General features: G+C 44.7%; 1 protein-coding gene across 3 annotated transcripts in view; it reads right to left on the reverse strand.

Moving 5' to 3' along the window:
• Positions 1-17,469, reverse strand: part of VRK1 (VRK serine/threonine kinase 1) — a 71,912-nt gene extending 54,443 nt beyond the window's left edge. Inside the window, exon 1 of one of the 3 annotated variants that reach the window (XM_066273740.1) lies at positions 17,341-17,469. Coding sequence is in view for 2 of the 3 variants with exons in the window: in XM_066273739.1 (XP_066129836.1) it covers position 16,963 (1 nt within the window). In the remaining variant the exon portion in view is untranslated. Of the gene's footprint in view, positions 1-16,962; positions 17,195-17,340 lie in introns of those variants that run through there. The other 2 variants (XM_066273739.1, XM_066273738.1) reach the window with 2 other exon arrangements.
• Positions 17,470-24,549: the final 7,080 nt, after the last annotated feature.

A 24,549-nucleotide genomic window follows, 5' to 3' on the forward strand; every position in this document is an offset into this window, starting at 1 on the left:
ATCTAGTATGTTGGAAAATGCAGGTGCTATGTTAACAGGGGTGGGGGGGGCTCATGGTTGGCCTCATGGAGAAGGTGAGACTCAAGACTGGAAGGAGGTGGGGAAGCCAGCCCGGGCGAGTATCTAGGGCAGATATTCTCAGCAGAGGGATAAGGAGCGCAAAGCCTATGGTGGGAGCATGCCAGGCAACAGAAGAGTAAGGGTGCCAGTCTGGAGTGAGCAGGCAGAGGAGGAAGGGGAGGAGGAGGGGGAGGAGGAGGGGGAGGAGGAAGGGGAGGAGGAGGGGGAGGAGAAGAGCTAGCAGAGGACAACTGGTCACGTGAGCCCTGAAGGCCACATGACTTTGCAAAAGGGTAAGCATACTTCTTTTGGAAGGTACTATACTTGCATTTTAATTCACAATATTTCAATCAAAATTAAACTCACACTATAAACATTTGAGTCAAGGACAATTTTCCCACTTGACCAATTTCTCACCAAAGTTTTTACATTTTTTTATAGTTCTTGCTAACATGTATGATTCCATTCTCAAAATCCATTCCATCTATAGACTGAACTATATAAATTTATACAAATGCCAAATGTCAAATGCCTTTCTCACTAAAGTCACCTCGAAGTAGGAAAGGGTTTGTAATGGATCAAATTCCATTCCAGAAAGTAGACAGGAGTAAGACCTATTCCACTTTAACTTAAATATATGTTTAATTTGGTAGCGCTCTACTAGAGTGAGTGGTTTACAACTTTTTAACAGAAACATAGAAACTTTCACCATGCTATACCCCTTTTTAATTTAAACTAAAAAATAATACTGACTCCCATGGAATTCTACATTATGACAATGTGGACTGTCTGCTTCATTAATTCATTTGCTCAGCAAATATTTCCTGAGCACATACTCTGTGCCAGACTGTTCTAGAAAATGCAAACAGAGCAGTGAACAATCAGACAAGAAACCCTGCCCTCACTGAGCTTGTATCTTTATTTAAGATAGATAAATTTAAAAAAATTAAAACATGTCCATTGCTAAGGAAAAATAATAGTAAAGTAGGGACAGGGAGTTGGGGGAAGTGCAGAATTTAAAAGATGATCTGGTAAAGCCTCATAAGAAAATGACATTTAAAGCAAGACCTGAGACTAAAGTGAGGGAATCTAGCCAGGCAGTTCTCTGGAGGAAGAGCATCCTACACGGAGGGAGCGGCAAGTGCAAAGGCCCTGAGGCAAGAACATGCCCAGCTTGTTCTAGAAACAGCAAGGAGAATGGCAGAGCTGGCAGGGAATTAGCCAGGGCAGAACACTGGCTCCCAGCAGAGATGTAAAAGGGCACAGCACGGCAACACACCCAACACACAGGCCGCTGCAGACACACCGAGACGGGGAATCATGGGGAGGTTCTGAGCAGAGGAGCAGTGGCTCTGACTTAAATGTTAAAACACTGCTCTGGTTATTGCAGCAAACAGACTGGAAGGGGGCAAGGCAGAAGCAGCTACTACCAGTTACCACAATGGAGTTACTATTGAAATAATGCATCAGTCCTCACTGAGTAGTAAGAATGTCAAGTTTTTTAAACCAGTACTTTTAGCCCCTAAACAGAGGGTTAGAGAGTAACCTAAGAGGTTTTCTTTTATTCTTTTGGCTTTACATAAACTACCCTACCCCCAAAAAACAAGTCTTCAGTGCCAAGTAGAAATAATTGATATTAGTGACAGATGGTCTAAGTAAGTAACATGCTAATCATCTCTTATTCTAGATTTCCTCAGCTCTATCTTCATGGCAAGTTAGTTCACCAGGAAATTAAACACTTGAACTCATTTATTCCAAAGGCATTTATAAAACACCTCCAAAATACGTGCTGGAAACTGTGAGGGGCTGGAAATACAAACATGAATGAAATGCACCTTTGGGCTCAGGACACTGCAGTAGCTTCATGCAGAACAGCATCAACAGTTACAATTTAATACTATACCGTCAGCCTCAAACAAGAATCAATAAAAAGACTTCCAGGTAAACAATGTTTCTGAATCCATGATAAACCTACCTATTAAAGAGAGTGAGCAGTTGTAGACATCTATCTACAAAACCAAACTCTGTCAGTTTCATGGTGAGAAAACAGTACCTTTTCCAGTGATGTAAGTTTTTAAGATATTGAAGACTATGAAACTGTTTCCTCTGTTTCAATCAGAGCCAGAAAGTGCAGAGCAAAAGCATCAACTCTATTACATAACGCACCATCCTCTGAGGCAGTACTTCTCCATCCTGGCTATCCACCATAATCACCAGTGGAACTTAAACAATAAAAGCCCTACTCCAAGAGCCGCCGCCTCTGAATGTTTAAGGCTACAGGGTTGTGATACAGAGATCTGGATGGAGGCGTTCCGGTACATCTGCCTTTCTTCACTGACTCACTCGCTTCCATGTAACGGCTCCGTTACATACCACTCTACTGGCTTACGCCATTGGGATAAAAATCCCCTCTGGTTCATTTAGAAGTTGAGTAAAATGTATAAATAAGTGAATGAATGACACATAAGGAGCCAAAAAGAATTGTCCTTTTCCCATCCCATTGTATCGCAAGCCAAAATCACTCATTTTTACTTCAAACTTATTTGGGATTAGGAAGTAATTACCTATTTTGGTGCAAATGGCTTCCTGCCAAACTACACTGGGTTCAAGTGCAAAATCAAACAAGAGGTAATCGGTCAACAAAGAATTCGTCACCTCTTTTGCTAAATTACATCAGGAACAATTTGAAAGCAATACATCTAAAGATAATTCTCTCACAAATGAGCCAGCTGATCAGAATTTGATTAATGCGTTTGATTAGTGCTAAGAAATCATCTGAAAAATAAAACACTGACTCTTGAGTTTATAGCCACTTGCCAATACAAAGGGTCTTGCCACAGTCTCCACAGGTGAGACAGAGCTGTAAGAAAATCCTCAGGAACAAAAACACACTTACTACCAACACCATTTAACATGAAACCGAGACACAGAAAGGTGATGAACTGTGAGTTCCTGTAAGAGACAGCCAGTCAGAGCCCTTGTGTCACTCAGCGAACATGCATGTGAATAAAAGTATGAAAAGCATTCATGCTATATGGCACCCTTAGTAGCATTAACAAATAAGAGTCAAATGTAACACAACAACTATAAGAATACAGAAGTGAACCTCGAGAAATAATGATCCTATAAATTCATAGGTTTATTCCTGATGAACACTGAGCTAAACTCAAACTCTGATCCAATCTTTGGAGCAACTGTCACCCTAGTCATGGTTTCACACCCGGCTGGAAAGAACTAGGTGAGGACTCGCGCTTCTAACTCTGAGAAAGGAAGGATCTTCAGAGAAGAAAAATTTCTTCCTTATCATAATTATTTTTACGTGTACAGTATTAGGAAAGTGATTAATGTTCATTAAAAAAATGTTTGGCATAGTGAATGGATTTTTTCAAAATACAGTATCAAATAAACCTCCTCAACTGTCACTTCCTGTAAATGATTTCTAAAAGTTCTGAAGGAGTCAACACTAACTGCAGAATTAATTTTTAACTGAGGGGCCAGGTAGGAGAGGGTAAAGGGGGATAGATGGTGATGGAAGGAGACCTGACTTGGGGTGGTGACCACACAATACAGTGTACAGTATACAGTATACAGGTGATGCGTTGTGGAATATTGTGCAACTGAAACCTATATAATGCTTCTGACCAATGCCACCCCAATAACTCAATAAAAAATAACTTTTTAACTGAGAACACACAGTATAGCACGATTTCAAACACAAGCCCAGCATACCACAAGGTCACCACATCCCCCCAACACAGAATGATTCCGTGAAATCTCTGCTGCTCACTTCTCATTCTGCGTCTTGACAGAGCAGGCGGCAGGTCCAGCCCTGGAGCCCTAACCGGTTAGGGACCAACCAGGAAGCCGACACTGCAGTCCAGTCACTCACCTCCGCTCCCGGTTCCAGGAGCTAGGAACGGTCTGCCCTGCCTGAGCAAAGGCATCACGCCTGAGAGGGCAGGCAAGTCCACAGATGGGGACCTTGGGAAGCAAACCACGCAGTGCCTAAGCCACCGGCCTTGTCACCCTGATCTGACAGATCTCATTATAGTACACTTTCCTCATTCTCTGTGAACACTGAAACTCTGCGCCCCCACCCCCACCCCATTCAGGAAACGGGAAGCATTATCTTAGCTAGATGAGGTCATCCCAGTATCCTTTGACTTGAGTTTGTTAACTAGTAAGTATGTTCAAATCTTAATTGTCTCACAGAATGCCTTCCTATAGTTAATTTTTTTAGTCACTGCGTCTGGCTGATGTTCCTGAATTTTTTTAATCAACAAAGGTCATCATCCTCTTTATTTTTTTCCTCCCCCTTGTCATTCATTCTGTAAAATTTCCTACATTTTGAGTTTTGATGACTGTGTCCCTATATTGTAACTTAACCTGTTCCCCTGCAATATGTTACCGTCGTTCAGATTGTCCTATCTCTGGTGTCAAAGCCCTTCAACCAAAGACCACCAAGAACACACCTGTAAGTTAAACAAGCTGAGATAACACACATGGGGACAGTGGGACAATCAGTAATGGAATGTTCTAGAGGATCTATTACAGGGCTCGGGCTTTGGTTGGCTGAGTTGGAGGAGGATTGAGGGAGCAGGGCCCTCTCTGAATTGGATGCTGGGAGAAAGTGGGGTCGTCCTATGTTTGAGTATGGCAAGAGACCTCTCCTAAGGGAGGGGAGACTAGAAGGAAGATGAACCCGTGACTGGTAAGGAGGCAGCAGTCACTCTCTGGCCAAGAGTTTAAGGGTGGCATAGTGACCCTGGTTTTAGTCACGCCTGTCTCCCTCTATCACACACTCGGAGAAACCGTGTCGGAAGCATGCTGTGGGACGGCTGACATTTAACCAGGGAGCAGCAGTCCACCTGGGGGGGGGGGGGGGCGCAGCGCGGCCCCAGAGCTGTTCTTCCCTCCTCCTCGGCACCGGGGCAGCGACTTGCAACCTCTGCACCTCAAGGCACAGGCAAACTAATCACTAAAATCCTGCGGCACAAACACCAAAAGAATATATTTCTTTGCCAACCTGCCAAAAATAAATAAATAAATAGGTATAAATTTAATGCATTCACATCGGATGGCTACTGATATGTTGGCTGTTGTCATTTTTTTAGCTGATAATCTCAGGGACAAGAGGTCTCAGTGCCCCTATGCATCTTTCAAAACTTCTTGTGGCACACGGGTTGAAAATCGCTGTGCTAGGTAGGCAGCACAAGAAGTGGGCCACTGTGTCCTGGCACGGCCCCAACAGTCTCAGGAATTTTCCTTGCTTTCTAGTATGAGATATTCCAGTTTCCTCCTATACGTATGGGACGGTCGCCGAGATACTATTAAGTAAAAAATGCAAGGGGCTTGACCTGTGGTGGCGCAGTGGATAAAGCATCGACCTGGAAATGCTGAGGTCGCAGGTTCAAAACCCTGGGCTTGCCTGGCCAAGGCACATACGGGAGTTGATGCTTCCAGCTCCTCCCTCCTTCTCTCTCTCTATCTTCTCTCTCTCCCTTTCTCTCCCCTCTCTAAAAATGAATAAAAAAAAATTTTTTTAAATGCAAGGGAAGAACTGTGTATAAACATTTCTATCCATATAAAATAAAGAGACCTATTATTATGCATGCTAGCTATGTATAAACCCCCCAACATTTCAATAAGTTAAAAGAGAGATAACCCAGTTTGTTAAAAAAAAAAATGGGCAAAGACAACAGGCACCTCACAACACAGGACACCCAAATGGCTAACAAGTACATATATGAAAAGGTGCTCAAATCACTCTGGTCATCAGGGAAATGCCGATTAAAGCCACACCGAGATCTTCCACACAACCACAGAACGGTTTAGAAAATTTCCCTTACTGTTTACCAGGAGTACCATGTGGAGGCAAGGCTGCCGAGGGCCTGGGATGTACACTTTGCTGGTAGGAGTAAAAATTAGTACAACCACTTTGGAAACCTGTTTGGCAGTATCCATCTATTAAAGCCGAAAGTACTCATACATTATGCCCACAATTCTACTCTTAAGATAGGTACCCAACTAAAATGAATACATGTGAACCAAAAGATACCAACAAGAATGATTACAGCAGCATTATTCATAACCGCTAGAAATTAAAAACTATTCAAATGCCCATCTACAGCAAAATGGATAAATACTATGTTATATATAATTTGTGGTGGTTTTAACAAATGGCCAGAAATTTTCTGACACACCTCCTATAAGGAGGTAAAGTCTATGTTCCCTAACCTTGAATTCAGGCAGGCTTGTGTCTATTTCCACCAAGAGAGTCTAGTGGAACTGATGTTGCGTGACTTCCGAGGAGAAGTCCCTCTCGGGAAGCTTCCTCTGGGAACCCAGACAAGGCCGCTTGGAGAATCTGCAACCAGGGCACAGACCCCTTTAAAGCAACAACAGGGCTAACTGTAAGGCATAAGACTTATTCCCAAACCAGAAGTGGAAGGACATGCACTGAAGAAACACAACACCAACTAATGCGCCCACACATGAAATGTCCAGTTTAAGCTTGGTGTCTCATTACAAGGGCCCAGAATGAGAATGCAGGAGCTCATCTCCAAAACAGTTGTGATTTTATCTACTACCAGACACTGTACTCACCTGGCATTTCTTAAAAACCTCCTCTCTGTCACAAGGAAGTGCTGCTGCTGGACGCTGACACTACACGTACATGATGACCACTACGGTCAGCCGTCCCGCTGGAACCTGTCAGCAGTGAGAACTGAACACTGTCTAAACAGCCAGGGACTCAAAAGTGACAAAGAAGCAAAGCAAGTTTCAAGTGGAAGTTTCTGTCTCTGTTGACACTGTTTTACATAACCCCTGGAAAAATAAAATAGATCCACTTAAAAAAAGATGCAGGCCCTGGCTGTGGATAAAGCGGCATTCCGGCACACCGAGGCTGCAGGTCCGCCCCCAGTCAGGGCCCGGACAAGAAGCAATCAATGAGTGCACGGCTACATAGAACGATTAGGTGGAACAAGATGATGTGCCTCTCCCCCACCCCACCCTCATCAATGAAAACAGGATTTTTGTTAATGTAGGTGCTGACTAATCCCAGATGACCCTGGTGTTCAAGACATCCCAGCCATGCATGTGTGTGAAGGAGCAACGGAATGATTCTAGACTCTCACCATCCTAGAGGGACAAGCTGTCCCCACCAAACTCCTGCTCTTGCCCCACCCTGTATTTGAAAGAACAGTGGACAGGGATTCAGCTTGTTCTTCGTGTCTCCAAAAGACAGGACTGGGTGGGAAAATAAGAAAGCAGACTTCCCCTCAATACAAGAACTTACTAACAGTCGAAATTTAAAAAAAAAAAAAACAAGATAGGCTGTCTCTAGAGCAGCAGTTCCCAACTGGAGACGACCTTGTCCCCCGCCAGCGATGATGAACATCCTAAAATTCAAAGAACCCCCAGAACAAAGAATAATCGGCCTGAAATGTCACTAGTCTCATGGCTAACACACTACAGGTAGAGCTCCCTGTCACTGGAAGCATTCCATTATAGACCAGGTAATGTAACAATAACCAGTACATACATGACTTTCAAACCTGATGGGAAACAAATTTTAAAAAGATTATCTGTTTCAGATAACTCTCCAGAGAAAAACAGGGATGTTAAAGTGATGATGATTATGATGATGGTGATGATGATAAACATTTATTGAACACTGACCATGGGCCAGACATTGTATCAAGTGATGAATGGAAGTATTTCACACTTAATTCTCACAACTACCCTAATGAAGTAGCACTCTTCCCTAGTTTGAAGGTGAAGTTAGGTTCCCTAGGTCACACAGCAGCAGTCAGTCAGTACCTGAGCTCAGATCCACCTCGCTCCAATTGTACACACCCCGGTCTGAGCCATAAATATGAAATGACTTTCACAGCTTCTGCATTCTAGAGAAAGGAAGCCGCCCACATTCTAGAAATGCGGAACAACGTCTGAATATCTCTGTACTCGCTGCTAACCTGGCTGGCCAGGAGAAAGGGGAAAGGATTATTTGAAGAAGTCCTGTGATGAAGGAGAGAACAATTATCCTGATTGTCCCCAATTGACTACTTCTGTAAGAGCCAAGAAGCTCTTATAGACCCAGGGACTCTCAGTCAGAAACTGAGATTAATGATGACATCCCTTTATCCACAGGCGTGAAAGCTCAGGATGGACAGACGTTTGAACAGCCCCGACTGGGAATCCTGCCCTTAACAAATACACTAGACGCAGATACATGGTTTCTTGGCTGCCGACACTCACGCCCATCTGTCAGGATGGCACCGTGCCTGCTCACATGTTGGTCAAACTGTCACTAGGGCATAGGTGCCAAGCAATGATAGTTTTAAATGGGCAGCTTGCATAGCGCTGTAAGAGCTTGCTCTTCTGCGGAAAAATAAATTCTCTGCGCTAATACCAAAGGGCTGCGATCGCATATGAAACAGTCTTGGTCAGTGTCAACACTGCGGTGGAAAAAAAGATCTAGAATGGAAGAAAAGACTCCGACTAAGGAAGCGAAATCAGACAGGAAAGGTACTTGGAACGCAAACACGCGGCTGCCCGACATCTTCTCACACTTCCCATCTCCCCTCAGTTCCTGTCGTGCTGATCTCTTCTGCAGTAAAACCCTCTGCTCACAGTCCTTGATTTCTTTTTAACAGCACAATACACTTTTCCATGCTTTCAATTAAAAAGTAGAAATGCACTGATATTTAGTAGTCTGACATGAAATAAGTTCTATTTATTGAGTGGTTATTTTTTAATGACAGAAGTCTGATCTATAGCCAAAAAAAAAAAAAAAATCATTTAAATATACAAAAGAGAGCTGAAACCAAATGAGACTGTCATAGATAAATTTTTAAAAAGTATAATTTGTTTGAGGAAAAATATAAAGAAATGAAATGAGTGCTGAGAAAAAAATATTGAGTATTTCCGTCACAAAAATTAGGACTTGGGGCTGTCACCTGTCATACCCCCTACCTATAATTTTCCTACAGTGTGTCTGGTTCCCATCCTACCTTTAAAGAACTTTGGATCAACAGTGCAGTATCTAGTGCCCTTACTTCCCAGAAATGCTTCCCTAAGACTTAAAACCCCAGTGCTGCCGTTAGAGCCATTTGTCCTCATACAGTCCTTGGTGGTTCTGAGGAACAGCTGGTCATCATCATTCTCTGTATAGTTCTCCAGAAGCAAGTATCAGGACACACTGATTAACCCCCGTCTCCTCTGCCATAATAAACAAAAGTGTTTCCATTAACTTTTCCTCTTTGGACCAACTTCCAACCCTGTTTTTATCCTTTCAGCTGTCAACTCTTAGGCCCTTATTAGGCCTGATAAGAAATGTCATTCATCCACATCAACAATGAGCCCAAACCACCCCCCAAAAAGAGAAAAAAACCCAAACTACTCTTTACCCACATGTACAACTTACTAAAAGTAGCATTAGTATGGAGTTTGAAAGTCCAGCAGATTCTCAGCATCCATCAATGAAGACAGCTGCAAAGCCTAAAATCTACCTTTATTCTTCTATGAAATACTAGGAACTTAATATTCTGAAGTGACACCAGTTTCATAGCTTTCTGAAAAACATACATTACACAAGGTGGTAAACCAAGTTAAGGGTCATGAGTATATACTGTTCTTTCAACAAACCTATTATTTCCTTTCCCCCATGGCCCTAAACAACTTTCTTAAATATCATTTCTCCATTATCAATTTCCTGCTCGAGAACCGACAGTACCTTCCTAGCAGCCAACGGAACTGATTATAACCTCTACAGTCTAACCAGCAGTCTTCCACACACGTGAACCAACTTCTCTTCCTTTACTTCCCTCTCCCCCCTTCACTCGATGACCCCCCAAACAGCAGGCCTTCTCACCTTTTGCTCTAGGACCTACCTTTGCTCATGTTAGTCTCTAAATGGTTCCCCACTCCCTATCAAAACTAGACTTACTTTTACCAAGACTCAAGCCATGTCATACCTTCATGAATCTGTATTAACTGTCATACTTAATTGCTCACTCATTTCTGGTCTTCATTCTGGTATGCAGTTTACAGTGTATGTCCAACTGATTGTTTTATAAAGGTAAGTAAAAGAATTTACTGGAGAAAGGGTACGCTTTCCAACAAGCGATTCTGGAATAGCTCGACATCCACAGGCAAAAGGAAAAGAAAGAACCAAAACCTAACCCCCACATCCTATATAAAAATTAACCCAGAATGACCCTAGACCTACACGTAAGACATAAAACTGTGAAGCACTTAGAAGAAAACAGGAGCATCTTCCTGATCCAGGGCTAGGAGAGTTCTGAGACATGCATGACATCAAAAACACAATCCCTGTGTCAGTAAGACTTCATCGAAAGTAAAAACCCTTACACTGCAAGACACTGTAAGAGAACAAAAAGAGAAGCCACAAACGGAGAGAACATATTTACAAATCATATATCTGGCAAAGGACTTGTATTCAGGACACATAAAGGACCTTCTAAACTTAGTAAGAAAACAAACAATCCAGCTACAAAATGGGCAAAAGCAGTGAATACACAAGTCACTGAACTAAGACATTAATGGCAAAAGCACATGAAAAACATTCAACATCATTAGCCATTAGGGAAATAAAAATTAAAGCCATAATGAGATAACACTACATCCCTATTGTAACAGTTAACAAATATATCGCCAACACCAAATGCTGACAAAGATTCGGAGAAACTGGATGTCTCGTGTTGTGATGACAGGACTGTAAAACGGTACAGCTACTCTGGGGAAGTCTGGCAGTTTCTTAGTAAGTTAAACACCTACCCTATGTCCCAACAGCTGGACTACTAAGCATTTATCGTAGAAAAATGAAGACATGCCCACATGAAAATCTGTGCGTGCATGTTAGCAGCTTTATTTGTAATAGTCAAAAATTAGAAATAGCCTGACCAGGTGGTGGCGCAGTGGATAGAGCGACGGACTGGGATGCGGAAGGACCCAGGTTCGAGACCCCGAGGTCGCCAGCTTGAGCGCGGGCTCATCTGGCTTGAGCGGAGAGCTCACCAGCTTGGACCCAAGGTCGCTGGCTCCAGCAAGGGGTTACTCGGTCTGCTGAAGGCCCACGGTCAAGGCACATGTGAGAAAGCAATCAATGAACAACTAAGAAGTCGCAACGCGCAACGAGAAACTGATGATTGATGCTTCTCATCTCTCTCCATTCCTGTCTGTCTGTCCCTGTCTATCTCTGCCTCTGTAAAAAAAAAAAAAAAAAAAAAAAAAAAATTAGAAATAACTCACATGTCCTTCAAAGGGTGAATGGTTAAATATAATGTGCAAAAGACATCAATGGACAAGAATAGTACAATTATCAAAACTAGGAAATTGCATTGATATAGCTTTAATAATTAAACTAATTTGATTTTCAGTTTTTACACTCTTTTTGTTTGTATTGTATCTAGTTCTAAGGCATTTTATCATGTGTAAAAATTCATGTAACCATCACAACAATCAGGATACAGAACTGCTCTACGACCCTGAAGAAATTCCCTCATGCTACCCCTTTATAGTGATGTCCTCACGCCGGCAAAAACTCATCTGTTCTCCATCTCTGTAATTTTGTCATTTCGAGAATGTTGTATACATGGAATCATACAATCATACAACTTTTTGAAATTGGCTTTTTTCACTCAATACAATGCCCTTGAGCTCCATCCAAATTGGTGCATGTGTCATGTGTCACTGATTTGTTTCTTTTTGTTAGCAGTAATGTTTCATTATGTGGCTATTCCCCATTTTATTTAACCATTCACCCACTGGAGGATGTGTGCAGTTGTTTCTGGTTTCTGGCTACTATAAACAAAGCCCCTGTGAACATCATGCACAGGTCTTAGGGTCAACAAAAGGTTTTTTTTGTTTGTTTGTTTGTTTTCTTTTCATTTTTCTGAAGCTGGAAACAGGGAGAGACAGTCAGACAGACTCCCGCATGCGCCCGACCGGGATCCACCCGGCACGCCCACCAGGGGGCGACGCTCTGCCCACCAGGGGGCGATGCTCTGCCCATCCTGGGCGTCGCCATGTTGCGACCCTTCTGGGTGTCGCCATATTGCGACCAGAGCCACTCTAGCGCCTGGGGCAGAGGCCACAGAGCCATCCCCAGCGCCCGGGCCATCTTTTTGCTCCAATGGAGCCTTGGCTGCGGGAGGGGAAGAGAGAGACAGAGAGGAAAGCGCGGCGGAGGGGTGGAGAAGCAAATGGGCGCTTCTCCTATGTGCCCTGGCCGGGAATCGAACCCGGGTCCTCCGCACGCTAGGCCGACGCTCTACCGCTGAGCCAACCGGCCAGGGCTCAACAAAAGTTTTTACTCCTCTAAGCCCTGGTCGTTTGGCCCAACGTGTGGAAGTCCTATGTTCAACTCCCAGTTGGGGCACACAGGAGAAACGACCATCTGCTTCTCCACCCCTCCCCTCCCCCTTCTCTCTCTCTCTCTCTCTCTCTCTCATTCTTCTCCTTCTGCAACCATGGCTTAAATGGTTCAAGCAAATTGGCCCCGGTGCTGAGGACAGCTCCATGGCCTGCCTTCTGCGCTAAAATAGCTTGGTTGCCAAGCAATGGAGCACTGGGTGGATCCCCGTCGGAGCGTATGCAGGAGTTTGTGTCTCTGCCTCTAGTTTTTACTGCTCTTCCAAAATGTCCAGGGGAACGACTTGTGGGTAATGTGTGAGGCATATGTTTACCTTTTTAAGAAACTGCCAATCTAATTTCCAAAGTGGCTATACCATTTTACATTCCTACCAGCAACATGAGGTATATAATAATTTCAAAGTCGCAATTTCCAAAGTATTTTCTGAAAGCCTGAAAAAGCAGAAAGATTAAGCCTGACCTTAGTTTTTAAAAAATAAATTTTTTTAATGTTTTTCCTAACTTCTTTTTTATCCCCTCTAACAAAGAATTATGAGATATAATCTGTATGTTGATGGCTCTGTTGCCATAAAGTAAACTGTAAACTGCAACAAGAAGTGAAGAAAGCCACACTGCCAGAAGAAACAGGAAAGGTTTATGCTTCTATGTCTTCCCAATACTGTAGGAAGACTAAAAGTTTAACAGCAGTTTCTAACACTCAGCCTTGTGAAATCTGATCACAATGCATTTATACATAGTACCATCAAATAACGACATTTGTTCAGCTGTTACTTGGAAAAACAATTTGAGAAAAGTAACTAACCTGAAATAAAGCTACAGTTATCTTGGATTTCTAATCTTTTTTTTTTTTATTTTAAGCATAATCGACAATTAGATAAGCGTCTCTCCGGGGTTCTTGACAGGAGGAGCTATGTGTACAGCAAACCTATCTGCCCCACTTGCAAACAGCAAGACCTCTCGTGTGTAAAGAGAAAATGCGGTAAATGCACAGGAGGAAACTATAAAGCCCCCAACAGGGTGGGATGCTGTGGCCCTTGTTCCTAATGACTTGCCAGTTCTCTAATTTAGTCCCTTGTGGGACCACCATCTTGTTCCAGATACTGAGCTCCACAAGACAAATGTGGCCTCTTCCAATAAAGTATGCATTTGCTTAAAAGGTAGATGACAGAACACTCCCAAATCTTAAAGCAATAACCTTGCAATTTAATTATCTAACTTCCATCTAGTATATCTTCTCACTTAATGTATATGGCTTTTGATAAACATTTAAGTGCATGTTTAATATTCATCCCAAATATCTGCCAATGTGAGCAGTGTCTAATCTTAACTTCCAAATCCTAGTGTATTGGTTTCGTTCCTATGGGCCAGAGGCTCATGAACAGATAGAAGTTACTGCAAAGAATCAGCAAGAGTCACATACCTACATGAAGACTAAGTAATATGATTGACAATGTATTTTTCCCAGCTGACAAAGTTGATGTGGCTAATAAAATTCTTAGTAAGTTTACTGAAGAGTATTACTAAAAGTAGTTACTCATCATTAGTATTTACTGGTAAATGCTAAAAATATAACCCTTTGGGGGGGAAGGGCACACCTCATCTCTCTCTAGGCTCTCGAGAACTTTCCTTTTAAAGTGCTGCCCATACATCACTCAGAACGAGAACCATAGAACGTGCTTGCGTTTGAATGCAAACATTTACGACAACATTGGGAGAGATGGAGAAGTAACTGGGAAAGTGCATGAAATTACTTCAAAATCCCAACCTCAGAATGCTAGATACTTGAGTATAATACAGGAGCTGGGGAAGGGGGCAAGTGATAAAGGGCACAGCTCACTTTGCATCTTTATGATGCCAAGTACATATTAACGGTAGTTTGGTCAAAAGAGCCAAATATATCCTAGAGTACAAACACATCTTGGCTAGCTATACCACCTACTAAATGCTTTGTAAAGATTCTACCACCTATCTAAATTGCTCTTACACCCTTGTTCAAAATTCTCTATTTGCTAAATTTTAATAATAATGTAGTTTTTCAAATGTGTCCTATACATTTATTGACTTCTTGTGTGCTGGATGTTAGATACCTGAGATTAAAAAGAATGACTTCTATTAATTTAAAACAAGGAAAACTGCCTGACCAGGTGGTGGCACAGTAGATAGAGCATCAGACTGGAATGCAAGGGACCCAGGTTCAAAACCCTAAGGTTGCTGGTTTGAGTGAGGGCTCTTCCAGCTTGAGCATGGGGTCGCCAGCTTGAGTATGGGATTATAGACATGACCCCATGGTCGCTGGCTTGAGCCCAAAGGTTGCTGGCTTGAAGCCCAAGGTCACTGGCTTGAACCCAAGGTCGCAGGCTTGAGCAAGGTGTCAGTCACTCTGCTGTAGTAGCCCACGGGTCAAGGCACATTGAGAAAGCAATCGATGAACAGCTAAGCTGCCAAAATGAATAACTGATGCTTCTTATCTCTCTCCTTTTCCTGCCTGTCTGTCCCTGTCAGTCCCTCTCTCTGTCTCTGTCACACACACACAAAAAGAAAACTTACTTCAACTAAACACTGCAGTAGCAAGAAAAGACTGTACCCTAGTAGTTCCTGGCACACAGTAGGCACATTAAATCTAAAGAGTCCACTTCCACTCAGTTTGAAAATTAACCTCAGCAAGCAAGTAAAACATCCTACCGGTCTTTAAAACATTCTCCAGTCCTACTCAGTTATCAATCCATTCTCTGGACCCATTAAAAGCAATTTTCCTGAAAGCCTCACCCATACAAAGAGGCAGAACTGAATGCCCATTAAGTTCACTGCCTGATATATGAAGACATCAGCACTAGCCCATTTGTACCAATTCAGGAGTAATCCTTCATTTGATATAAGGTAAAATGTAAAGCTTTGCTTCATTTTCAGTTAAGTTTTATTTTAGTCTCCGAATCAAAATTCTATTCATAGTAAATTATCTTAGTAGGGATGGCTTTAAGGAAAAAATATAGTTGTCAAAATAAAAATCTTTTTTTTCCTTTTCTAGACATGTGGGATATTCACTTATTTATTATTATTTCACATTAGTTCCTTTAAAAAAATGCTGGCCTATTCAAGAAATTTAATTTTAGGGGTTGTCAACATTTTGAATTCATTACTGTTATTTTTAAAATATACACTTGCATCCTGGAATAAAACTTAGCCTAAGCTTTTCATATAGCCATTTCCTGGGCGCTAACTAACTTACTACATGCCAGGTTCTATCCTTGACACATGACTACTCCATTATCTCATTTGTTTAACAAATATCCTCTCATAATCTTTGCAGCACTGAATATAAGCCATTAATCTATAAACCTGATACAATTTGTACTAGATACTAGTACTAAATTGATAGTAATGCTTAACACAAGCTTATTGTTGTTAAATGCAAGTTGTTTTACTGTATTAACACAGACTGTGACCAGCAATGCTGAGATGCAGAGACCACCACCTGCGGTAGCTGCCGCAGAGAAAGCTGTTCTTGCCTTCTTAAGTTACAGTCCCTTCTCTAGGTGGCAGATAAACATAACCTTATCTACCCAGGCATTTAACTCCAATTACTCCATGCCATTTTGAACAGCACAAGCATAATCTGAATAAAATACAATAATTACATAAAGAAGTCTTGCTTCCCTCCAAAATTGCTTTAAAACTGAAGACTACATTCTCCCCCAAAAGTATCACGCTCAGCATATCTTGAAAAAGTAAAGTGTCTTCATTCTGAACTCTGAAAAATAAATACTGCTGCATAATGCCTTTTCACTTGCGAATTTCAGACTCAACAGACGAGCAATTCCAGTTTTTTGTTTCTTTTTTTAAGGGGGAAAAAGGAAAATAAAGACGCTCTTCAACAGTTCCCGAAAAGCACCGCCCTCCCAATAGCAAAACTATTTCCAAGCTGTTCCCACAAAGGGAGATGGGGAGGGAAAGGAAGAGTCCATACAAAGAAAGATAAAAAAAAATGGTTGGCTTGATAGAGAAATTAAAAGAAGAGTGGGTTCAACAGGAACCTCCCCAACCCCACCCCACCCCCATCAGCGACTCTGGTGCTGTTCGTCGAAATTAACTGATCAGCTAAGAGTTTTGAAACCAGGGCCAAAACCTATTTTGATGGTAGGAAACCTATCTGCTGCCCTTGAATACAGCTGCGTCAGTACGGGGTGGCACCCCGCCCGCGAGTGGGGAGAGATCAGAAGAGGACCTGTCAGTGGGTCCCGAAACCCCTTCCTTGTAAAACTCCCACGGGGCTCCACCCACTGACATCAGACCCCCAAGCGCAAGCTCCCTCACCGGGACCCGGACAGGTAAGCCAAGGGGCGGTCCCGGACGCTGTGCCCGACGGGACAGGCTCCTTCTCCCCCTCTCAGGGCTCAAGTCAAACGTCACCTCCTCTGAAATGCCCTCTCCCACCCCCATCACCCGGGCCCACCATCGCCGGTCCTCACTGCAAAGAACTTTCTCAGCATCTGCAAATGACCGTACTTGCTTCTCCTCCGTGTTGCCCCTCCCGAACGCCAGCTCCGTGACAGCAGAGGGGGCTCGTCGGTCCAGCCCGGCACAGACCCCATCTCTCAGACCGGGCTCCGAGCGCGCAGCACGCGGGGCAAGTCCGGCCGCGGCACCACGCCGTCCAGAACGTGCAGCTAAGCCTGGAGGCCAGCCTGGGCGGGGGCCGGCCTGGCCGGTGCGGGCAGCCCCGGGCCGCCGCGGGGCCTACGGGACACCAAGCTGGAGGGGATGCCCGCACTGCGCACAGCACCCCGGGGCCGCCCCAGGTCCCAGCCGCCCGGCCGCCCCGCGCCGGCCCAGCCCGCGGCAGCCCCCTGCGTGGCCCCCGGTCGGCGCCCGCAGCCCCCCTACCTGAAACCGCACAGCTGTCGCCGTCTTCCCAGTACGAACTTCCCGCCGCTTCCGCCGACTCGTAATTCCGCGGCGGTGCCGACTCCGTCACACTCGGCAGTATGGGGTCTTCCCATTGGCTCGGCGGCGAACGAGAGAGGCGGGGCGAGTGGGAACGTCGCTGAGCGGGGCGGAGCCTGTGTCAGCCCCTTTGCCGCATTTGAAATGTCGGGAGCTGGGAGCCCGCGCTCCCACTGCATGCTGGGAAGTGGAGTCTTTCACAGTCGCAGTAGGATTCCCCCGCCTTCTGCCCCCGTGGGCTTCTGGGAAATGTGGTCTACAGGCTCCAAGTCAGTCCTGCTCAGAGGCTGTACCCCTCAATGCATAGCAACCGAAGTAATTATTGCCAGTGTTCGCAGTGGCTTGATTTATTAAATAAGTGTTGACAGCAGGTTGGATGTAAAAGTTCCCACTGGCTGTCTCCTCTGCCTGTGTGAACTTGCGTTTCCCACCTCTGGTGCACCTGCACCGCACTGGAATGCTGCGCCCCAGCAGCTGCTTCAGTGCACGAGGGCCTGGCTCCGGAATTAAATAGCCCAGCCACTAGTTCAAATCCTAGCTCTCCTACTTTATAGCTTTGTGACCTAAATTACTTAATCCCTAAGAGTCTAAGTTTCCTGTTTCTGTCAGGACTGAATACATCTATAGACAGCGCTTTGTACATAGTAAGTAACCAATAGTAGAGAGGATTATGTTATTCTGCCCCACTCCCATTGCCATGTATCTAAAGCAGGGGTAAACCTTTTTATACCTACTGCCCACTTTTGTATCTTCTCTGTTAGTAGTAAAATTTTCTAACCGCCCACCGGTTCCACAGTAATGGTGATTTATAAAGTAGAGAAGTAACTTTATAAAATTTATAAAGCAGAGTTACAGCAAGTTAAAGCATATAATAATAATTACTTAACAAGTACTTTATGTTGGATTTTCCCTAAGTTTGGCAGAATAAATCTTTATAAAACAACTTACTATAGTTAAATCTATCTTTTTATTTATACTTTGGTTGCTCTGCTACCGCCCACCCTGAAAGCTGGAACACCCACTAGTGGGCGGTAGGGACCAAGTTGACTACCACTGCTCTAAAGCCTACCTGTCTTTCAAAGCCTCTTTCAATATCCTCCTAACCTTCGCTATTATTTTATCTGTAATTTTCTTATGCCACAGTTTGCTTTGTACTTACAATCAGTTGTCTAAGCCTCCATCACCCATAAGACTGGAAGCATATTGTGGACTGGGACACTATTCTAGGTCAAAATCACCAAAGCCATAGAGATTTTCAATAAAGCTTATGAAACATAACCTTCAGAGCCTCACTGGAACAGGTCCTTTCTAAAGCCCTGGGAAGAGCCTTAACAATGGGGTTACATCATTGTGTGATTTTGGTTTTGGTTTTTGTATTTGCCATGTAAAATATTTTTGTATGACTTTCCTAAGAATGCCTCCAAACCTGTGTAAACTTTAGTCCCCACGAAACCTAAATCTGTCAGTTGGATAGTGCGGCATTGTGCATGATGACTGACCTTTGCCCCTTCCAGATCCCATCACCTGCTCCCGCCTGCCCTCCAGGCCAGGAGGCTGAGCTGGAAAAACCACCACTTGAAGGCTCCTATGACCCCTGGCTTCTTTTGAAGTTGGCCAGTGGGGAACACTCCCCAGAGGACTGGACAGAAAGACAAAGGTTGCTGAGGGTAGGTGTTCCCTGGGATCCTTGTTGGTAAGATCACCTTCAGTTGGCTGTGTCCCTTAGCTGAAGGTGACTGCTCCGTGGCTCTCCCTTCAGCACACAGTGACATCTCCCCGCCCCCTTCATGCCTTAGATCTTCAGATGAAAAATCACCAGCTGCTGTTGCAACTCAAGTTCCTGTTCCTTTCCTGTGGTTTCCACCCCCACATCTCCTTTGCTAGTCAGCTCATTGCAAATAAACCTTCCTCAAATTATCCTCTTTCAAATGTGTCGCCTGCCTCCTGTTGAAATCCTGATGGAAACCTGCACACAAGGTGAGCACTTCATGAACATTTGTCAGCAAAGAGATCTCAAAGATTCACACCTCTTATGTGTGTGGGATTCTCCAGCAAGACTCAGTGGACAGAATCCATTGAAAGAAAGCATCTTACACACATGTACACAGCACACCCACAGACACATGCTAAGATGCCTTGGAACTTATCTGTCATGTTGCGGCCATGTTCCCTTTAACTAACTCACCATACAAGTGCTGAAAACTGTCCCTGCTTCCACACTGGGTTGACAATGGGCTGGCCTTAAAACACAATTAAATCAGCAACACTACATGACATATTCCAAGGTAAGAATGGAATGTATCTGTCCTGGGGCTTATGGCTGCCTCGCCCTCAGCTGGGTGGCTTACTGTTAAATGCTGCTTCGGTGCAGCTATGTTCCAGGGCAGTTGCCAACACCTCCCAGTACCACCCACACGTGCTGAAATATCTTACCAGCGCGGAGTGTGGCAGGACACCAGAGCCAGCCGCCGTCACAGAGACGGTGTGTCTGAAGTGCTGTATGTAGGTGAGGATCTGAACAAAGGAGATCTTCGGTGAATTTTGATGAGTTGACAGCTTGGTATCAAGATCAGTGTCATGCAGAAGGTTGACCTCTGAGGACTTGCTGTGGCTGGACTTCAGAAGTTAAGAATTGAACTGGGAGGACAGGTTTGTGAATATAGTCCTGCCATGTCTGTAAATTATCTCTATAGTCCAAACAAATGTTTACTGAGTACCTACTGTGAGTCAGGGATTGGGCTCACCACTGTGGACTCCGGGATTCTGGTTCATCTCATGTTTAAGGAGGACCTACCATGAGTTAGGTACTGTGCTTTTTTTTTTACATAGAATAGCTCAATTATTAAAGAGAAAGAAAAACTTTAAAGAGATAAAGGCTCCCTGAATATACTTCTAAATATTGTTTTTACTGCCCTTTATGCATAACTTCAATACATGAGGAGACTTCTTATGAAAAAGCAATTCCAGTCTGTGATAGGGATTTGTAAAGTACTGTCATAGTCAAGTAATGGGTTTCCTGGCTGACAGATCATCGTGGATAAAACTGGGTGACCCATCAGTGGGTTTAACCCAAGAAACAAAAGTTTCCAACCACCTAGCAAGGGCAGACCAGCTAAAATCTATACATGGGATCTGTATTAATCGGCCCTTCTTTCTTTCCAGAAGCCCCTCCACCACTGGAAGCCCTACCACAAAGGCATAGAAAGGGCACGATAGTACAGGGAAGTTTGGGAAAGGGTGAGGAGGTTGGCATAGGCTGGACTATAGCAGAAACTCAGTCTGAAGGTCAAACAAACATGAGAGTCGCTAGCAAACAACAAAGCCCTGGCAGGCTGTGCAGTGCACGCGGGCTCCACCCGTGAGTCATTTTACAAGTCCTTGGCCTTATTGCTTTCATCTGTAGAATGGGAACAATCATCCTGACCCAACCCGCTCTCTGTCTCCCCAGGCTGATGGGAGGTAGATGAGGGAATATATGAGAAGAGCTTTGATCTACCTGGAAGGCTGCTAGGGTGTCATTACTCAGAGTCATCAACCTAACAACAACCCTAGGAAATGTTACCTCCTGGGAGGAAGGGGAAGGGAGAGGGACGAGAAGCAGAACACATTCAGGGGTCTCCTGAGGACCCTGCCCCTGGTTCTGCTCCTCCATCCCCTTGTGATGCCTCATTACATCCCAGGCACCCAGAGCCCTTACTTCCATTCCAGGAAGGACTTTTGAGCACTTACTATATGCCAGTCACAGTGCCCTTAACAGATTTATAATCCAGTGGGAGAGCAAGACGTGCCAATCCTACGGCTGTGTGTTTCGTGAGCACTTATGTGTTGGAAAAAAAAACCATCTCGTGTAACCTGGGGACCTCGGTGTCCAGAAGAGGGGACAGAGCCCCAGAGAAATGATCTGATTTGCTCAAGTTCACACTGCAGTGACCGATAGAGTGACTCTCTGTCACCCTGATGTCAATCACAGTTGCTGATGCTGGAAAAAGTAATGAGACAAGAGCTGTAGGCACAGACTCCGTGTCAGGAGGATGCGGGAAAAAGAGCAAGCTGTTCTGCCCGGCTTCACAGACAAAGTAGCACCGACCAACAGCTGTGCTGCACTAATCTAGAGGCTCCCACAGCTGCAGCAATAGGTCCTTTTAGATTTCATGACACAATAGTTGATGATTATCGATTATTCTGAGGTCGGGGATTTAAAGTTTCAGAAAAGTGTTCCTTGCTTCTCCTTTTCTTCATCCTGATGATGATATCAATGAGGATGATGGTGGTGATGATGATGGTGATGATGGTGATGATGATGATGATGGCAGCTTCTATTTTTTTAAGTTTTATTAAGCATTTTCCAGGAACTGTGCTAAGAGTTTACAAACAACATTTCAAGAAACCTTCACAATAATATGAAATTTGAAGGTTGATATTCTCTCCTCCCCACTGCAGAGATAAGGAAACTAAAGCTCAGAGAAGGTAAGTATCTAGCTCAAGGTCGCACAGCTAGTAGGAGATACAGTTTGGGTTATAAGCCAATGTTTCAGCTGACTCAGAAGAACAAATGTTTAGCCATTCTCCATGCAGCGCACAACTGTTCATTCACCATTTCATGTGTTTATATTGAGCTGGTTTTCGAGATGCCATCCTTAGAAATTTTAATGTGTGCACCTCCAAGAATGAATTGTTGCACAGTGCCCCAGTGGATCGCTGTGAGCCCAAGGTGATGGCAGCTGTCTGGGGATGGGCCGCTTTCTGCCACTTGTCAGGAGGATTGGCGGGTATGGTCTACTGACACTCGGCATGGGTTTCTGCCCCTGCTACTCTCCCTTCCTACTGCAGGGGCTGCAAAGCTAAAACTTGCATTTCCAGGTACCCTAGTGCTTAAGGCTCTGGATGCAAATGAGGTTCCATCAGTTAGACTCCTCCAGGAAGCTCTGAAGGGCAGAACGAGGTGTCCTTACAGTCACAGAGCTGTGGGACGTCTCTGCAGCAGTGCTCTAGTGCCACATGTCTAACTTCATGAGCATCAGACTGCAGCTGTGCTGGTGGCAGTAGCCACTTCCTGATCCCTGGGTGCAGGCACAGTTGGGAGTTTGTCTAGTAAAGAATTTAACCCTGCTCCAAAAAAAAGGCCCTGGCCTTTGTCCTCAGCTTCTGGGAGATGATCACTAAGACCTTGGAATCTCACGCCTGAAAGGATTATTTTTGTTTGCTGAGGAGCTCGGGGGCACCGATATGATTTAGGGCAAGGGGCTGGTCATGCCGGAAGGACCAATGCCACTTGTGGTGGGTGCCTTGTGTCATGCTGTGTCAGCCAACCTGCGGAGGGACTAGAGCCTGAGATCAGCCCACTGCCAATCAACAGACCCTTGTGATGAAGCCCCAACAAAAACTCAGGACACTGAGGCTTCGGTGCCCGGTGGGCAACACACCACGCACGCTGTCCCATGTTAATACTCGAAGAGTGAGGTTGTTGTAACCCCACGGGGAAGAGGACAAATAGAGCTCCCCATCTGGACCCATCAGGCCTCGCTTCTGCTCTTGGCCAGTTCCATCCTGTCTTCTTTCCCCGCAATAAACCATACCCACGAGCATAACAGCTTCCGGTGAATTCTGTGAGTCCTTCTCACGAACATTGAAACTAAGGGTGTTTTGCAGTTGGTGTCGGGGTAAGGGTGGTGGACTGTGTTCCCTCTCTCTGTACGGGTAACTGGAACTATGACAGCCTTCTGAAAGTCTCCAGCTCAAAGGCAGCCTTCTTCTTCCCCCTCTTCACTGTGGCAGAGCTAGAGGATTCCCTGGCAAGGCAGGGGTGCGAGCTCCAGCGGGTGGGTTCCTGCCAGCCCAGCCCGGCCGCAGCTTGTAAGTCCTCCACTCTCTGTGTTAAATCCCTTTGCGCTTGGAATACCTAGACTGGTCACTGTACCCCGTGGTCAACTACTACAGAAGAGGAGCTGTCCCTGATAAATGACATCTCTCATCAATTCTAGCACGCAAGCTTTTCACCTTGTAATGTCTCTAAAATTCAGATGTGTCTTGCAATCAGTGCCTGGTGATAATTATCAGCGATTTTATTTCTTCCTTATCAGTAACACATAAAACACTGGGGCATCTCACCCCGATGGGCTCCTGGATCTGATGAAATTCTGGGATACCTGGTGTTTGTTTCGTTAGAACTTCACTCCAGCTCACCCCTCTTCTTCTGCCTTCCGCGTCCCTGGACGCACACTGGGTCTGACTCCCAAACTCCCAAGCAACAGACCCTTTCCTCCTTCCTCCCACTCCACACGCTATCGAAAGCGAAGACGAACATTCTCAGGGAGAAGAGACAAACGATGTGGTGACGTAAGCAGTGCTTGGGTTTTACAGGTGAGACAGGACCTTCGCCTGGAGCCTCCTGCCGCCACTGACCTGCTGTGCGACTTTGTAGAAATGGGTAGCCTTGCTGAGCCTCCTCGTCACGTGCACGTGTTTGGTAGCGTTTGGGATTAAATGAGACAGCATGTGCAAAGTTTGGGGCCCCTAGCAGGCTCTCGGGAAGGTGTTTTCCTTCTCCTGCTGCCCATCCTCTCCAGTTCTCCTCCCTCTGAGCACCACGAGGTCCCCTCTCGTGTCAGTCCGTCTCCTGGAGCCAAGCTGCGGGCAGCTGTCATCATTCATTGTCAGAGCTCTGCCGCAGACTCGGGTCACATATACGTACATGTTCACACGCAGCTGCCAAGTTGCAAATGAGGAAAGGAAGGCAGGCTCTTCCAAAAACAAAAGCAAATTGTTGCTTTTATTTTTGCCACCATCCAGCTCCTGTTGTGTTTTGATTTCAGGGCTGCTCCAAGATTCTGGGACAAAAGGCACTATATATAAGCATTATTATGAGACTCAAAGGGGTTCTGAGCAAAACAAAATCCTTTTATCGCAAGAGAATTGGAGAGACTTGTTGCCAAATATAGTCACTGCGTGGAAAATGCATTTCCCCTTTTTTTCTTCACACATCATCACCATCACCACCACCTGGCTTTAACTAAACCCGTAGCCTATCAATCTATAGGAAAATACTTTTAAATAATAACCATCGACATATTTTAGCAGTTCTCACATGCCAGGCATGGTCCTAAGCACTTTATATTGAGCATCACAGCCAGTTTTCCCAGCAATTCAGTA

The sequence above is a fragment of the Saccopteryx bilineata genome, chromosome 4, assembly GCF_036850765.1.
Source record: "Saccopteryx bilineata isolate mSacBil1 chromosome 4, mSacBil1_pri_phased_curated, whole genome shotgun sequence".
Taxonomy (NCBI): domain Eukaryota; kingdom Metazoa; phylum Chordata; class Mammalia; order Chiroptera; family Emballonuridae; genus Saccopteryx; species Saccopteryx bilineata.